This window comes from Chelonia mydas, chromosome 11, assembly GCF_015237465.2.
Source record: "Chelonia mydas isolate rCheMyd1 chromosome 11, rCheMyd1.pri.v2, whole genome shotgun sequence".
Classification (NCBI taxonomy): Eukaryota; Metazoa; Chordata; order Testudines; family Cheloniidae; genus Chelonia; species Chelonia mydas.
In genome coordinates this window covers 34,163,910-34,183,119 of record NC_051251.2, presented here as the reverse complement: position 1 = coordinate 34,183,119, position 19,210 = coordinate 34,163,910, and the positions used below count along the sequence as shown (strand labels likewise).

General features: G+C 45.0%; 1 protein-coding gene across 6 annotated transcripts in view; it reads left to right on the top strand.

Moving 5' to 3' along the window:
• KCNH7 (potassium voltage-gated channel subfamily H member 7) overlaps nucleotides 1-19,210 on the top strand; it is a 339,118-nt gene that overhangs the window by 185,956 nt on the left and 133,952 nt on the right. For all 6 annotated transcript variants that reach the window (XM_043525539.1, XM_043525537.1, XM_043525538.1 and 3 more), the window contains exon 3: nucleotides 138-293. In XM_043525539.1, coding sequence (XP_043381474.1) covers nucleotides 138-293 — 156 coding nt within the window. The remainder of the gene's footprint in view (nucleotides 1-137; nucleotides 294-19,210) is intronic.

The window sequence follows — 19,210 nt, the reverse complement described above, 5'->3', positions numbered from 1 at the left end:
TGCTTCATGTGTCTGGTGAGCAAAAGAAACAATCTGCGGAATTTTTGACATTACTGGAGTTATTGGTGAAAGAAAAAAAGAAACTATGCAGATTTCTTTGACTTACATAAACTTCCTTTCTTTTTCTCCCTTCTTAGGGTCCACCTTCATTTGCAACACCCACATAATCCCAGTGAAAAATCAAGAAGGAGTAGCTATGATGTTTATTATTAACTTTGAGTATGTAACAGATGATGAGAATGCGGAGTCTCTCGAGAAGTTCAACCCGATATTGCCAGCCAGACTTGTAAACCGTAAGTGGGGGGTGAGTGGAGGAGGGAAGGGGAGAGAAAGCAATCATATATTGCTGTTATTTTCATTGCAGAACAGTTTCATCCACATTATAATTTCAGATATTATGAATTAAAAATATATCAGTAGACCTAATTGCAAAGAGAATTTGCTACTCTTGACAATACTTACCGCTCCTATAACTGTGGTAGAATTTTAACATATGTAACTTTTTAGTTACAGGTTTCCACTACAAGCGTGTCAAATTTGACTTATTGCTAAAATAATGTATTTCAGTTTGACACATTTCAGCAAAAAGTGATCAAAAATATGAACTAAAGTTGAAAAACAAACCCGACCAAAACCACAACGTTATCCCCAAATATCCTACTTCTATTAAGAGTCGGTACCCTACCAGAAATCTAGGCAAATTTAAACTAAATCTCAGGAAACACTTCCTAACTAGAGCTGAGTGTGTAATGCCAAAAAAAAAAAAATCCATTAATATTTGTTCAAATCTTTAAGGGCTTGATTTTGTGCCCAGTGAAGTTGATGGCAACTCACCCGTTGATTTTGGCGGTACAAGGATAAAACCCTACATTAATTTACATTGGCCATTCTCATGTGCCTTTTATGTTTTCATTTGCAAACATTTGAATTTTACGGAAATATTCATGGAAAGTTAATTTAATAGCTGAATGCACAAGTATTCCCAGAAATTAAATTTTAAATTTGCATGCACACGTATTCAAATCAGAAGTACCTGCATGCTTATCTACTCAGGAGATAAAAACAATCTATGAAGTAAAACATTTTAAAGATCTACATCAAATACATATGAGAAATCATGAACCACTTGCAGATTGCCTGTGAACACAAAAAAAAGAGGTTAAGTTCATCAAATAAAAGTATTCATTGGGAATCATTTGTTTATTCCTAACGGTGAGGGCTATTAGACTGTGAAATGGCAGTGCAAAGGAGGCAATGGAATCCCCATTGCTTGACACATTTAAAACCAGACTTCAAAGCAATAGGAGATACACTGTAGAGAGCAAACCTGCTCAAATAGAAAGATGCAATGGATAATCTAATAGGTTTTTAGTCTCTCTAACTCCTAGGAGTCCATGAATATTGTTAGTCCAAACCTTTATAGGCTAAGAAATCAGAGTCCCAATCAGTTCCACAGTTAGGGTTCATATCTGACAACTCAGTGTATTGCTGAAACAGCACTGGGCTATATGCATGACGACATGTTTTACTTTACAGCAGTTTTAATGTATTCTTCTGGCAGAGTATTTCAGCCTGAACCAGTGTCGGATAAATGAGTGTAGTTGCTATTCCTCAGGCAGAGTGTATTACGTGACTGAAAAGGGGGGTTCTAGTAAAACAACAACAAAACCCTTTGTTTCTACTACTCAATTATTATTGTCTTTTGGGGAGCTCTATGCTCCCCTTCCCAAATGGAAATGCACACAAAGGTACTTGAGGTGCCACGGTTCCACACCATCCTCCACCAATATCACCAGCCTGGTGCATGCAGGTCAGATATCCTTAACAAAAGATAATAAAGACATGGCAAATCTGAAGCCCTACTTGGTGTTCCCTATTGCCCCCACTTTATACCCACTCCTTGATCCAGCATTATGGATACTCCACCACAGCAGTGATCTTGTGACCCCCCTGCCCAGGGAACACACAATATGTAATAAAGAGTGCTGCTGCTCAGAAGCATCGGCTACCAGTTATGCCTTTTCGAGAGTGGAATATGCTGCAATAGAATGATTGCTCCCTATTCCTCTCCCTTCTATCCAGGCCACTACCCTCTGAAGCTGAGCTCATGGGTGTAGCAGGGATCCAGCAGCTGGAGAGTTGGAGGAAACTTCTCTCTATGTAATAGAGCTGGTCAGAAATTTTCCAGTGGAATGTTTCTCTGTTGGAAAATCCTGATTCCTCAAAAGTGAAACATTTCATGGAAATGCCTCACCTTTGATGAAAATTCATTTCAAATTGAAAATTGAAAATAAAAGTTTTGGTAAGGTCAGAATATTCCATGTCAACCTTTTTGGAACAGAATGTTTCAATTTTTCCTTTCAAAATGACTTTTTTTCAATTTATATTATAAAATGATATATAAAACGAAAAAAAGTTGAAATTCAAATGATATATATTGAAATACTTTGAATTTTTTGTTTGTTTGTTTCTTTATGGAGCCGAAGAAATTTGAAATTGCACCACTTCCCAAAACAAAAAACATTGGTTCTGGTAGAGCTCTACTGTGTAGCTTTCATGGCCCATTTTCTGCAGAACCTGCATAAATTTGCTCACCTTCACTTCATGCAGTCATTCCCTGAAAAGTTTCCTCTAACACATACAGCTCTTACTGACAGATTCCCCAGAGCTAGCACCTTCTCTTAGTGAGCTAGAACATGTTCTGGCAGTGAGCATTATTATTGTCCCCATAGTCTGGTTGGTCCATTAACACTTGGAAAATTGCCTTTAGCATTACACTTAATGTGATAAAGGGACTTGGAACCTCAGCCCTCTGACTGGAAAATAACCTGCCCAACTCTTTCTGGATAGAAGGCAAGGAGGGGCCAGAACATCATTGCAAGTGCCCAGGGGAGATCTCCCCCAGTCTAAGTACAGCATAGGAGTGGCTAAGTGGTCCTATGCTGCTTCCCCACCCCTGCAAGCCGCAGTGCAGGGAATGAGAGGGACTGTAGTGCACAGCGCTACCGCAATTCTGGATTGCTCCTGATTAAAGCTACCTTTGATCCCTCCCCCTAGGCTGTGCCCTTTGTGCTGCACCTCTTGGAAAGCCAGCCCTGAACCTCACCCATTGTCTGCCATGCATTATGTTGTGGTTAAAAAGTGCAGAAAGCATGACATAGCTATAGTACCTGCAAGTCATTTCAAATGCAAAAGAGATTTCAATCCCTGTTTTGTGAGATGCCCCCTGAAATAATGTCTTCATTAAGATTTGAGGAAGAACGTTTTGTGGGTAATACAATAATTGGATGTAAGTGCACAGAATGGACTAAATTCTTCCCTCTGTTACACTTGTACAACCCCACTGAAATCAATAGTGTTGTTTGGGTATTACTGTGGAGAGATTATTGCCCATCATTTAAAACTAGCAGAATGCCTATAATGGGGCCTGCTTATAATGTATTGCAAATTATTTACAATATTTATGAAAAATATTTCCTTTACTCTTCCTCCTTTTAAAAACAAACAGTCCAAGCTGTATTTTTCCTTTGTTTTTCATATAGTACATTCAACAAACAGTTGTACTTTTCTAGAAATATTACCATTAAAATCCCATCAGGAGGTATAGTAATAGTGATACAAATTATGTCTGCTAGCCTCCAATACTATTCTGTGTCCATTTTATGCAGGGTAATTAGGTGTTTTGAATATCTTTGCTTTACTATTAGTTTTCAAATGCAATTTTTTATTATCATAATAAAACAGGATGGTTGAATTTTCCCCCAGCGTAGCTATAAAGGTAACATTGGTAGTGGGGGGGCGGGAATAGAGTGGTAGTAAGAAAAGAAGTGTCCTTCCCCCCAAAAAATTTCTGGCCATCAGTTCCTGTTATCTGTCTTTAATACATCAGCACGTATACTTGGAAGTGTTCTGATGCCCCATCTGAGGTCTCATGTACATACTGTGTGCTTCAGAATGCCAACACCCATTTGCCTGAATTGCACTTGTCCCCAGACCCAGCTGCTCAACTGCAGATGCCACCCCAATCCTGAATGAGTAAGAGCCAAATTCATGTGCAGGAAACCCCAGCCTTGTCAGTCCCTGTCTTAAAACTGTAACAAAGGGGTAGATTGTGAGAGGACTCCCCCTTAACTGTGAATCAAGAGAGCCCATCCCTTGCTGGTCTTATTGCCATGTATGCCCTCACAGCCTCCAAAGGGCAGATCCCAGGCTCACCACCCTCCTGTAAAATAATGGTTCACCCTGGCCTCCTTGATCCATCTTTGACCTCCTCAAGATTACCACCACCGATTGCCCCTCCCATTGTATAACCACCAATTCCAAATCCCTGCCAAAAGAGTCCCTACAGGACCCAGGTACTAGTTTGCTGATTCAAAAAGCTCCAAAAATGCTACCAGAAAAGTTGCCTTGAACAAGCTCACCTCTTGTCCACAATGACATAAGGGCTCTAGGATCCACACCAGATCCTTAAGCATATTAACAGTGATGAGATGACATGCATCCTCCCTAGGGTCGGTGCTTCAAAATCACCCCACTGGAAACCTTCCAACTAAAAACCCACTACAAGGATCTAGATAACCATTCAGCCTACTGACAAACATAAGGGCCAACAGGCGAGTGGAAACGGTAGATGACACCAGTTGCCAGGTTACTAACGACACCATGTAGTGCAGCAACCATTCCTCTGTAATGGGCCATACCGGAGACAGGCCCTCCCATTCCTGAAATTGCACAATATCATTAACACTTCTCTCATAGCTCTGCAATCTTTGTGGAGCCACCAGTCTCTGTGCTATACTGACAGCCAACATCTGCCAGGGTTCCATAGTGCTCACAGCATCCGTTCGGGTTCCTTGCTGGCTCCTGGTGCCAGCTTGTGAAATCTGTCTATCTGACAATGAGACAATGCATCTGCTATGCCATTGTCAACTCCAGGCACATGTCTGGAAGAGAAACAGATGTTAAAGCTTAAACATTGTAGTACAAATGCCATCACCAGACTCATAACACTGCGTGATCTGGAGAACTAGCAACTGATAACATACTACTGCCATGATGTCACACCAGAAACACAGCCTTTTATTAGCAAACTCCATTCCCCAAATGACCACTGCAACCAAAATGGGGGAAAAATCCAGAAATGTTATATTCTGCACTATCCCAGAATATCCAGGTGGAGGGCCATTGCTGGGTGTGCCACCTGCTTTGGTAAAATACCTCAAAACCTGTACTTCCCAAAGCATTCAAATTAATCTTTAAATCAGCCTCAGGCATCCATTCCTCCCTCTACAATCCATTAAAATGTCTCAGCAACTGTCCCTCTGCCCCCCGCCCCCCCCCCCCCCCACCCCCTCAAATCATCCTTCATCTCTCTAGTAACTCTTATAAAATGGTGAGGTTGAGTTATGCCTCTGGTGACCTCTGCAAGCCAGGAACAGAATGCCCACCCCACTGCTACCACCCAGCAGGCAAAAATAAGATGTCCAACAATATATTACAGCTCAGAGAGTGGAACTTTCCTGGCCACTCTTCCTCTTCTAAACAAGCCCTGTAGCTCCTGAAGCTTCTTCTGAGGGAGTCACCATATGCCCACCAGTATGTCTAGCTCAATCCCCAGGTAGGTCAGTTTAAGGTACATCCATTTTTAACTCCCCTAGGGCTACCCTCGATTTTTTATCCAGGGCCTGAAAGGTGTCTATCAGGCTAACACAGTGGTCAAAATTTGCCCTGCCTGTGAACAATAAGTCATCTAAGTAATGCACTACCTGCCGTAAACCAGCTTCCCACATCACTGCCCAGTGAAGCACTGTGTTAAATTTCTCAAATGCTGAATAGGATATTGCACATCCCGTGGGCATTGCTTTGTCAGAATAAAATTGTTCTTTGAAAAAGAAACACAAAAGGTTAAAGTCAGAAGGATGCACTGGCAGCAGTCGAAAAGCAGACTGACTATCACACTTGGCCATCAGTGCTCCTCGGCCACAAGACCTAATCACACACACAGCCTCATCAGAGGAGGAACAGCACATAAGAACAAAATGCTGAGTCTATGCCATTGTTAACTGAGCTATCATGTGGATATGACAGGTGGTAGATTAAGCGATATTCATCCAGCACTTTCTTAGGGACCAAGCCTAGGTGAGACACCAGCCAGTTCTATAGAGGTATGTGATCGAATGGCACTGCTGCCCTAATCTTTTTCTTTACAGTATGACCCATTCCCACAAAAGACTTCAAACTTTTGTACATCACATGATTTCTTTCCCCCTAACAGGGATCCCAAACCTCAAAGTAAACCCAAATATGCCCCGTCTGTCTTGTCAAGACACTTCCAAAGGAGCACCATTAACACTTCCAGAGTAACTGGACATGGTGCTCTTGTCCAGCCCCCCGCCACTTTCAGCTCACCCCCATCCCCTTCCTGTACCCCCATACCCTGCTTCCACCTCTCTGGGTCTGCAGGTGGCACCTGACTTAACCACCATTCTCTTTCCCCACTGTGGCCTTCCTTGACTGCTGTGGCTGTATGGACCCCCCCAAGCACATTTCACAAGCATGCTTAAATTTGCAGATGCTACAAAAGCACCTGCTTTCATTAAATGCCCAGCAAATATCAGTACAAGCCTCAGGCCTCTGGCGGGCTTGGTGCAGAATGAACAGGCCACTGTCAGTGTGGAAACCAGGTCCCCGTGGTGTCATCCACTCTAACCACAGCGTACGATGTTATGTTTCCCACCAGATCCCAGTTTGTGCTGCTGCCCTCAAACTAAACAGTGAAACCAAGCCATGCCCCCAAACATGTTATATGCCCGCCTGGTTGTACTTGAGCAATGCTGGGCTTCTGCCTGGGTAAGCCTCTGCAATAACACCCACATAGGTCAGGAGGGCAGCTTCCCAATTTTCCCACATTCTTGCTTTCCTTGGACATCTCAGATTGCCTGCTTGCTTTCCCCCAGCTTACTCTCTGTCACTACCTCCCTGTGCAACAGTAATAACATGTCAACATAGTCACCTCTCAAAATTTTATCTTTAGTGGTACTGAGGAGAGGAACTCCCATCGGGGGTCAGCCACCCAAGCGTACCCAACTCGTGATTGACCATTGGGGCACCCTCAATGCCCTATTTCCCCCAGCTACTCCTGGGGTGGCAATTCTACCTCACGAGTTCACATTCCCTATCAGTGGGTGAGATGTAGGGTGCTCAGAAATCACTCCATCAAGGGCTCCTACCCCCTGGCGAGGAGGCTGCCTCACCTGATTATCACCTGTCTCCCGAACTCGAGCGCATGCTGAGTTTCCATTATTACCACTTCTGGCCCCCTCACCCATGGAAGTTCCCGGCTGCTGCAATGACTGAAGGTTAGCTTGCAATAGCTGTGTAATGCCATTAGCTTCTGTAGAAGGTGAATGTACCCAAGACGTCCCTGACACAGCGCCATCCCTGACCCCAGATCCCTTTGTAGACTTTTGGCTAGTTCCACTACCCCATCCTCCCTTACCCCCTCCATTGGTCCCCCAAGATGAAAAGTGGGCAAGTTCCCTGAATCCTACCGAGGTCCACCCTACAGAGACCCGATGCAGCATTGGATGGAAGGGACTCACTTTCATACCTTGCCTCTGCAACCTCCATCTGGCACTGGTCACACTCACCCCAGCCAACTGTGTCACTCTCCCGTTGCAATCCATTTGTTCAAATGTCCTGGCTCTGGACAACCCCCTGCACTTTGTAAGCATTGTAGTGCGATGGCAACAATTCTGAAAGTAATTACCTTGATTGCTTTAACTCATTCTCTGTTGGCTCTGCCACCCCCAAACACAGCTATTTCACCTCTAGGTGTGTTTACTTCCCCAGGAACCATGCATTTGGTAGACTGACAGACCACCCTGGGATCCACCAGCCCTGGTCCTCGGTTCAACCCCCTACCCATGTGGTGAGGATCCCACCCCCGGTCTTCCCCCTAGAACCCCACCCAATCCCGAGCTGGGTTTGGAACTCCCACCCCTGTCCACTCTAACATGCCTGCTATGGCTGGCTGGAAGGAGGGGCACCTCCCCCTCCTCCAATTCTCCTCAGTCTGCTATGGCACCACACCAATTGGTCTGAACCCTCCCCCCCCCCCCCCCGTCCCCTTCCCTTTCTGCTACAAAAAACCCACCTCTCCATCTGTGGGATGAAACTGGGGGCTCCTCCATCACTTCTCCCTGGTCTGCTACAGCTGCCAGCTGAGTCTGAAACTCCCTCCACCTCCCTTCTGTTACCAAATGCCTGTGGGCAATTCCAAAGGGCAAAAATATGGGAGGAAAGATTACTTTGACCATCTTTATGTTCCCACAATCCTGGGCACAGCCAGGGACCAGATATACACATGGCTGCTCTAATTGATGCCTGAATGCTCATAGTCTCAGTGGCCATTCTGGCAGCCAGAGATCACCAGAGCATAGGGTTGCCCAGCTGTGAACCACTTTCCTTTGACCACACCTGCTACATGGTTAGGCCTAGGAAGTGTAGAAGCTGCTTCACCACCCAAGAAGTCCCCCTAAACAGAAAGAATTCTTAGGAACCGGGTAGGTCCAGTTGCTGAAGCTGCACAAAGCCACCAGATGGATGTGGTGGATGAGAGCAGGCACAGAGCTGAAGAAAAGAAAACCTGGGACCTTAAAATTTAGAAGAGACAGATGACAAAGGAGTAGGATTAGGAGAAAAGAAGGTAAAGGGCAAAGAAAACAAAATAAGAACTATGAAATGAAATAGGACTATAATCAATTATATTACCTTGTTAATTTTGGATATGCTTAGGCTGTTTCATATTACTTATAGTGGTAGACCATTTCTCAATACGAATACCTAATTTAAAGTTCAGTCATGCCCAAACATTGGAAGTAACAGCAAATTCTCTGAGAGCAAGCTATTCTTTCATCAAATAACCCTACATAGAAGGTATAGCACCAGATACAAATAGATGAGCTATGTTAATTGGAACACACACGGAATTTACAGTAATGGGAAACTGGTTGGGTGTGTGGGGAACAGATAGGATTAATGTTTACTAGAGAGTACCAGCATTTTAAGAGGCTCCTTTTAAGTGTAAGGTTCCTTAAACTGATTTTTCTTGTATTATAATGTCTTTTTATATGCACAAGAAAATATAGGTGGCCTAGTCAGACTGCAGGAAGGCAGAGCTAATAAGTGAATGGGAAACAAAGGGAATGCAGTTCTTTGCCAGGTCCCAGGAAACAAGACAATTCATCCATACTGTCACTCATCCTCTGATGCCTAAGTAAGACTTGATATAAAATATATCAAATGCAATTTTGGAAATTCCTTCCCTTTGCCTGAAAGCAACTATACTTCTAACTGCCTCCAATAGCTTTGCAGGTGATTGGTCTATACTGTACTGCCACCTAGATGTTAAAACAGCTAAACAGTATTTTGTCTGTACCTTCTAAGGTCCTCTTAACACAGTGTTGCACACAGTTGAGATCTAATATATTAAAAGAAAAATACACGGTCTTATGCTGTAGAGATTGCATATTGCTTTCAGGTGCTCCACTACAGAAAAAACAGGATCTTTTTTGAACCCTGTTATGGTTTTGGCCTTCACAACATCCTCTGGCAAGGAGTTCCACAGGGTGACTGTGCGTTGTGTGAAGAAATACTTCCTTTTATTTGTTTTAAACTTGCTGTCTATTAATTTCATTTGGTGACCCCTAGTTCTTGTGTTAAGGAAGTGTTGTTTACTACTTCTCATATCTACTTTCCCTACACCAGTCATGATTTTATAGACCTCAATCGTATTTCCCCTTAGCCGTCTCTTTTCCAAGCACAAAAGTCCTAGTCTTATTAATCTCTCCTCATATGGAAGCAGTTCCATACCCCTAATAGTTTTTGTTGCCCTTTTCTGAACCTTTTCCAATTCCGATATATCTTTTTGAGATGGGGTGACCACATCTGCACACAGTATTCAAGATGTGGGCATACCATGGATTTATATAGAAGCAACATGATATTTCCTGCCCTATTATCTGTCCCTTTCTTAATTATTCCCAGCATTCTGTTCACTTTTTTGACTGCCACTGCACATTGAGTGGATGTTGTCAGAGAACTCTCCACAATGACTCCAAGATCTCTTTCTTGAGTGGTAACAGCTAATTTAGACCCCATCATTTTATATGTATAGTTGGGATTATGCTTTCCAATGTGCATCACTTTGCATTTACCAACATTAAATTTCATCTGCCATTTTGTTGCCCAGTCTGTCAGTTCTGAGAGATCTGTTTGTAGCTCTTTGCAGTCTGCCTGGGACTTAACTATCTGTAGTAATTTTGTATCATCTGCAAATTTTGCCACCTCACTGTTTACCCCTTTTTCCAGATCATTTATGAATATATTGAATAGGACTGGGCCTAGAACAGACACGTGGGGGACACCACTATTTACCTCTCTCCATTATGAGAACTGACCATTTAGCACGTGATGTTTAATAGCTTCTAGCACATATGCAGGAACAAGTTCAGCAACCAGCAATGTGAAAAATAAGGATACTAGCAGCAGTGAATAGAATCCTTTCAACTTAGTCTTTTTTCTTTATTTGTCCTTGTAAAGACTCATCACCAGTTCCCTTTGTTAGGGGGACCAGTGGTTATACTATGGGCATGTTGAATTTTGGAACCATACCTGTACCGTATTAGTACATAACTGGCAGTGTTTTGCAGATGGGCACTGTAGTGGGACGTTCTCCACTCTGTTGTCTGTTTCAGAGTAGCAACCGTGTTAGTCTGTATCTGCAAAAAGAAAAGGAGGACTTGTGGCACCTTAGAGACTAACAAATTTATTTGAGCATAATCTTTCGTGAGCTACAGCTCACTTCATCAGATGCATGCATGACTGTATTTTCCACTGCATGCATCCGATGAAGTGAGCTGTAGCTCACGAAAGCTTATTCTCAGATAAATTTGTTAGTCTCTAAGGTGCCACAAGTACTCCTTTTATTTCTGTTGTCTGTAAGACTACTTATGTTTTCTACCAAGTTTTTTGTTCAAGAATGCCTGTACACTAATAAATCAAGGCAGCCTTTGTTTGTATATAATTCTTTCCTATTGTGCAAACGTTTAACTTATACAGTTTTGCTTCTTAACCTTCTAATCAGCTTAGACAACTCACTGCTGTATACTTCAGAAATGAGAAAGTTTTTTTTGCAGGCACTTATTATACTGCTGGATGTAACCCTCTTTTCTGGGGAGTCCTTCTCTTTTGAAATATGTATATATCTTCAATCTTAGGGAAGCAATCTGATTTTTCTCTAGGAAGTCTGCTCAATCATTCCTTGCATTAGAATCATAGAATTATAGAATATCAGGGTTGGAAGGGACCTCAGGAGGTCATCTAGTCCAACCCCCTGCTCAAAGCAGGACCAATCCCCAATTAAATCATCCCAGCCAGGGCTTTGTCAAGCCTGACCTTAAAAACTTCTAAGGAAGGAGATTCTACCACCTCCCTAGGTAACGCATTCCAGTGCTTCACCACCCTCCTAGTGAAAAAGTTTTTCCTAATATCCAACCTAAACCTCCCCCACTGCAACTTGAGACCATTACTTCTTGTCCTGTCATCTTCTACCACTGAGAATAGTCTAGAACCATCCTCTTTGGAACCACCTCTCAGGTAGTTGAAAGCAGCTATCAAATCCCCCCTCATTCTTCTCTTCTGCAGACTAAACAATCCCAGTTCCCTCAGCCTCTCCTCATAAGTCATGTGTTCCAGACCCCTAATCATTTTTGTTGCCCTTCACTGGACTCTCTCCAATTTTTCCACATCCTTCTTGTAGTGTGGGGCCCAAAACTGGACACAGTACTCCAGATGAGGCCTCACCAATGTCGAACAGAGGGGAACGATCACGTCCCTCGATCTGCTGGCTATGCCCCTACTTATACATCCCAAAATGCCATTGGCCTTCTTGGCAACAAGGGCACACTGTTGACTCATATCCAGCTTCTCATCCACTGACACCCCTAGGTCCTTTTCCGCAGAACTGCTGCCTAGCCATTCAGTCCCTAGTCTGTAGCGGTGCATTGGATTCTTCCGTCCTAAGTGCAGGACCCTGCACTTATCCTTGTTGAACCTCATCAGATTTCTTTTGGCCCAATCCTCCAATATGTCTAGGTCCCTCTGTATTCTATCCCTACCTGCCACCGTACCTACCACTCCTCCTAGTTTAGTATCATCCGCAAATTTGCTGAGAGTGCAATCCACACCATCCTCCAGATCATTTATGAAGATATTGAACAAAACCGGCCCCAGGACCGACCCTTGGGGCACTCCACTTGATACCAGCTGCCAACTAGACATGGAGCCATTGATCACTACCCGTTGAGCCTGACAATCTAGCCAACTTTCTACCCACCTTATAGTGCATTCATCCAGCCCATACTTCTTTAACTTGCTGACAAGAATACTGTGGGAGACCGTGTCAAAAGCTTTGCTAAAGTCAAGAAACAATACATCCACTGCTTTCCCTTCATCCACAGAACCAGTAATCTCATCATAGAAGGCGATTAGATTAGTCAGGCATGACCTTCCCTTGGTGAATCCATGCTGACTGTTCCTGATCACTTTCCTCTCGTGTAAGTGCTTCAGGATTGATTCCTTGAGGACCTGCTCCATGATTTTTCCAGGGACTGAGGTGAGGCTGACTGGCCTGTAGTTCCCAGGATCCTCCTTCTTCCCTTTTTTAAAGATTGGCACTACATTAGCCTTTTTCCAGTCATCCGGGACTTCCCCCGTTCGCCACGAGTTTTCGAAGATAATGGCCAATGGCTCTGCAATCACAGCCGCCAACTCCTTTAGCACTCTCGGATGCAACACATCCGGCCCCATGGACTTGTGCACGTCCAGCTTTTCTAAATAGTCCTGAACCACTTCTTTCTCCACAGAGGACTGGCCACCTACTCCCCATGCTGTGTTGCCCAGCGCAGCAATTTGGGAGCTGACCTTGTTCGTGAAGACAGAGGCAAAAAAAGCATTGAGTACATTAGCTTTTTCCACATCCTTTGTCACTAGGTCATTCAGTAAGGGGCCCACACTTTCCTTGGCTTTCTTCTTGTTGCCAACATACCTGAAGAAACCCTTCTTGTTACTCTTAACATCTCTTGCTAGCTGCAGCTCCAGGTGCGATTTGACCCTCCTGATTTCATTCCTACATGCCCGAGCAATATTTTTATACTCTTCCCTGGTCATTTGTCCAATCTTCCACTTCTTGTAAGTTTCTTTTTTATGTTTAAGATCCGCAAGAATTTCATTGTTAAGCCAAGCTGGTCGCCTGCCATATTTACTATTCTTTCTACACATCGGGATGGTTTGTCCCTGTAACCTCAATAGGGATTCCTTGAAATACAGCCAGCTCTCCTGGACTCCTTCCCCCCTCATGTTATTCCCCCAGGGGATCCTACCCATCAGTTCCCTGAGGGAGTCGAAGTCTGCTTTCCTGAAGTCCAGGGTCCGTATTCTGCTGCTTACCTTTCTTCCCTGTGTCAGGATCCTGAACTCGACCAACTCATGGTCACTGCCTCCCAGATTCCCATCCACTTTTGCTTCCCCTACTAATTCTTCCCAGTTTGTGAGCAGCAGGTCAAGAAAAGCTCTCCCCCTAGTTGGCTCTTCCAGCACTTGCACCAGGAAATTGTCCCCTACATTTTCCAAAAACTTCCTGGATTGTCTATGCACCGCTGTAGTGCTCTCCCAGCAGATATCAGGATGATTAAAGTCGCCCATGAAAACCAGGGCGTGTGATCTAGTAGCTTCTGTGAGTTGCCAGAAGAAAGCCTCATCCACCTCATCCCCCTGGTCTGGTGGTCTATAGCAGACTCCCACCACTACATCACTCTTGTTGCTCACACTTCTAAACTTAATCCAGAGACACTCAGGTTTTTCTGCAGTTTCATACCGGAGCTCTGAGCAGTCATACTGCTCCCTTACATACAGTGCTACTCCCCCACCTTTTCTGCCCTGCCTGTCCTTCCTGAACAGTTTATAACCATCCATGACAGTACTCCAGTCATGTGAGTTATCCCACCAAGTCTCTGTTATTCCAATCATGTCATAATTCCTTGACATCACCAGGACCTCCAGTTCTCCTTGCTTGTTTCCAAGGCTTTGTGCATTTGTATATAGGCACTTGAGATAACCTGCTGATCGCCCCTCATTCCCAGTATGAGGTAGGAGCCCTCCCCTCACAGAAGTTCCTGCCTGTGCTTCCTCCCGGTATCCGCTTGCCCACTTACCTCAGGGTTTTTGTCTCCTTCCCCCGTGAACCTAGTTTAAAGCCCTCCTCACTAGGTTAGCATTAAATTTACAGAAGCTGGTTTCTAGATCTAGAAATATTTTTACCCAGTTTTGTTTCAGAGGCTTGTTTCAGGGAGCTTCTCTTTTACTGTGGCTTTTCAATAGTTAATTTTAAGTTTAATTTTAAGTATGTTATCATTCCAGGAATTTTTGGGGACATGATAAAAACAGTAATCTTTCTGTGCCTCACTTACTTTCTCCATATGTAAAATGGATAATATTAATAATAATTAATATGTACTGGTGAGGCCTAGAAATATTTGTAGAGCATTTTAAGATGCTAAAATCAATGGAAAATAAATTTAGTTAGAAGGCTGTGTGGACACTCAAATCAGTATACAACTGGCTTACATTCATTTAGTTTAAGTCGAGTAGGAATTTAGTTTAAAATGACTAGGAACAGGTTTAAGCTAACCAAAATAAACCCATCTTAATCTGAAGTAAGAGTATGTACACAAAGTTTTGTGCTGGTTTAATTAAATCCGTTTTAAAACCAATTTAAGTTACACCAGTGCAATGGTTGTGTCTAGATAAGATCTTAAAAAAATATGTATTGTGAAAGGAATTTTAGGGGCCTAATTCTGCGCTGACTTACACCCCATATAAATCAGAGTAGAATTTTCCCTAAACATTTAAAATCCATTTAAAATGTGTTATTTGGGTAGCCACAATCATTACCAAACACAGGCTTTGGATAGACTATTATTACCCACCACATACCCCACCTTCTCACCTACTTGACAGGAATCTTATACAGGAAATTAAAGGGGTCAGTAACATGATTTATAGCCCAGTCCTGGCTTCTCGCTCAGTTCTTCACATTGGAGGCATGCTGAATGTCTGTGAAGCTGCAGCAGTCTAATAACCGTAAAAGATCAAAATCAAATGTGACACAGAATGGACATAGAGAAGATATTCAGCCAACAGGATGGCATAGATCTGAAGATACCAGCTGTGATATGAAGAACACAGGTATAACTTTTCTACTCAAAGTCAGTGTTTTTGGGGCACTGCTATATGCACACATATAGTAAGATACTTAAAACCTCCTGCTGCTATACTTCTGGGTTCTCCTCACATGCTGCATCATATAGATCATGGTTTTTTAAAGCGGTGAAGTCATTGTGTAAAGGTTAAGGAGTTAGACCAGAGGTGGGCAAACTACGGCCCGCGGGACCCTCCTGCCCGGCCCCTGAGCCCCTCCCCCGCTGTTCCCCCTTCCCCGCAGCCTCAGCGCAATGCTCCAGGTGGCGTGGTGGAGCAGCGAGCTCCTGGGGCAGTGCACCTGCAGAGCCCGGCCTGACCCAGTGCTCTGTGCGGTGCAGTAAGGGGGCAGGGAGCAGGGGGGGTTGGATAGAGGGCAGGGGAGTTTGGGGGGTGGTCAGGGGGCAGGGGTGTGGATAGGGGTCAGGGCAGTCAGAGGGCAGGGAACAGGGGGGTTGAATGGGAGCAGGGGTCCCGGGGGGGCAGTCAGGAAGGAGAGGGGGTTGGATGGGGTGGTGGGGGGGGCGGGCAGGGGTTCTGGGGGCGGTCAGGGGACAGAGAGAAGGGGTGGTTGGATGGGGCAGGAGTCCCGGGGGGGGGTGGATAAAGGGAAGGGGCTGGGCCATGCCCCCCTCCCCTAACCGGCCCTCCATACAATTTTCAAAACCCAATGCAGTCCTCAGGCCAAAAAGTTTGCCTGCCCCTGAAACTGAACTTTTGCTTTTGGTAACATCTATACCAGACACTTCTAAGCCCTGGTCTACACTACAAGTTTAGGTTGAATTTAGCAGTGTTAGGTTGATTTAACCCTGCACCCCCCCACACACGACCAAGCCTGTTTTGTCAACTTAAAGGGCTCTTAAAATCTATTTCTGTACTCCTCCCCGGCAAGGGGAGTAGTGCTAAAATCAACTTCATTGGCTTAAATTTGGGGTAGTGTGGACACAATTCGATGGTATTGGCCTCCAGGAGCTATCCCAGAGTGCTCCATTGTGACCACTCTGGACAGCACTCTCAACTCAGATGCACTGGCCAGGTAGACAGGAAAAGCCCCGGGAACTTTTGAATTTAATTTCCTGTTTGGCCAGCGTGGCAAGCTGATCAGCACAGATGACCATGGAGTCCCAGAATCGCAAGAGCTCCAGCATGGACTGAACAGGAGGTACTGGATCTGATCGCAGTATAGGGAGCAGAATCCATGCAGGCAGAACTCCGTTCCAAAAGATGAAATGCCAATATATTTGCCAAAATCTCCAATGGCATGATGGACAGAGGCTACAACAGGGACACACAGCTGTCGTATGAAAGTTAAGGAGCTGAGGCAAGCCTACCAAAAAACAAAGGACGCAAACGGTCGCTCCGAGTCAGAGCCCCATACATGCCGCTTCTACGATGAGCTGCATGCAATTCTAGGGGGAGCCCTACCACTTCCCCACCACTGTCCATGGACACCTGCAAGGGAGGAGTCTCACGCAACAGGGATGAGGATTTTGTGGATGATGAGGAGGAGGAGGTTGAGGATAGCGCACAGCAGGCAAGAGGAGAATCCCTTCTCCCCGGCAGCCAGAAACTGTTCATCACCCTGGAGCGAATACCCTCCCAACCCTCCCAAGGCAGGCTCCCGGACCATGAAGCCGGAGAATGCACCTCTGGTGAGTGTACCTTTGTAAATATAATACAGGGTTTAAAAGCAAGCATGTTATAACGATTAATTTGCCCTGAAGACTTGGGATGCATTCGCAGCCAGTATAGCTACCAGAAAAGTCTGTTAACGGCGTCTGGGGATGGAGCGGAAATCCTCCAGGGACATCTCCATGAAGCTCTCCTGGAGGTACTGTCTGTGTTAGCCTCAGGAGAGTGATATCATTCATGGTCACCTGGTTGAAATACAGGAAATTTGTTTAAGGGGACATTCAGAGGTGCCCGTTCCTGCCGGGCTGTTTGCCTTTGGCTGAAAAGAAATCATCCCCGCTGTTAGCCACACAGTGGGGGGAGGCCCGTTCATGCTGAGCTGTTTGTGTTTGGCTGACATGAATCTTCCCTGATACTAGCCACGCAGTGGGGGATGGGGGGGGGGGGGTGAAGCAATCATCCCAGAGAATTGTGTGGGGGGTTGTGCTGCACATTCACCCTAAAAATCACAGCCCCTCCTTTTAAATGGCCAACCCAATGGGCTTTGCTTGGTATGGGAAAGGAGGGTGCTGCTGTTTGAAACTGTTCCCACATGTTATGAAGGTTGAAGAAGCCGAAACCCTTGCCTTACCATGGCTGCCTGCAAGTCGAATTCTATTGTCCAGCCAAGAGTGTGTGATGTCTCACACCAAACTGGCAGGCACTCAATATAAGAGGTAAAATGCGACCTTGTACCAAAAGCACATGTGCTATGTAATGTGAATCACTTGATTCAGTGTGAAATAGTCTTTCCTTTGTTCTCTAAAATGTATCTTTTTAAATACTACTTTCCCTTTTTTTCCTTCCACAGCTGAAAATGTTTCTACACTCCTCCTATCGTCTCCATCCCAGAGTCCAGTGCAGATTAGAGGGCGAAAAAAACCGCACTCGCGATGAAATGTTCTCAGAGCTCATGCAGTCCTCAAGCACTGAAAGAGCTCAGCAGAATGCATGGAGGTAAACAATGGCAGAGTCCAGGAAAGCATTAAATGAACGCGATGAGAGGAGGGAGGAGCGCGATGAAAGGAGGCAGGATGTAATGCTGAGTCTATTGTGGGAGCAAACTGACATGCTCAGGTGTCTGGTGGAGCTGCAGGAAAGGCAGCAGAAGCACAGACCACTGCTGCAGCCCCTGTATAACCACCTGTCCTTCTCCCCAAGTTCCATATCCTCCTCACCCAGATGCCCGAGAACACGGGGTGAGGGGGAGGCTACAGGCACCCAGCCACTCCAGCCCTGAGGATTTCCCAAGCAACAGAATGCTGGCATTCAATAAGTTTTGAACTGTAGTGTGGCCTAGTCCTTCCCGCCTCCCCTCATCCACCCCCTGTCCCCGTGCTTCCCTCCTCACCCACCCCTTCCGGGCTACCTTGCGAGTTTTCTCCCTATTTGTGTGATGAATTAATAAAGAATGTATGAATTTGAAACAATAATGACTTTATTGCCTCTGAAAGTGGTGATCAAAGGGGGGAGGTCGGTTGGCTTACAGGGAAGTAGAGTTAACCAAGGGGGCAGGTTTTCATCAAGGAGAAACAAACAGAACTGTCACACCGTAGCCTGGCCAGTCATGAAAGCTTCTCTGATGTACAGGGCACCCAGCTGTGCTCTTCTAAGTTCCCTGGTGTCTGGCTGCACGTAATCAGCCACCAGGAGATTTGCCTCAACCTCCCACCCCACCATAAACGTCTCCCCCTTACTCTCACAGATATTGTGGAGCACATAGGAAGCAGCAATAACAATGGGAATACTGGTTTCACTGAGGTCTAACTGAGTTAGGAAACTCCACCAGCGACCCTTTAAACATCCAAATGCACACTCTACCACCATTCTGCACTTGCTCAGCCTATAGCTGAATAGCTCCTTACTACTGTCCAGGGTGCCTGTGTATGGCTTCATGAGCCATGGCATTAAGGGGTAGGCTGGGTCCCCAAGGATAACTATAGGCATTTCAAAATCCCCAACAGTAATTTTCTGGTCTGGAAAGTAAGTTCCTTCCTGCAGCTGTTCAAACAGACCAGAGTTCCTGAAGATGCAAGCGTCATGCACCTTTCCCAGCCATCCCACGCTGATGTCAGTGAAACATCCCTTGTGATCCACCAGTGCTTGCAGCACTACTGAAAAGTATTCCTTGTGGTTTACGTACTGGCTGCCAAGGTGGTCCGGTCCCAAGGTAGGGATATGCGTTCTGTTTATCGTCCCACCATAGTTAGGGAACCCCACT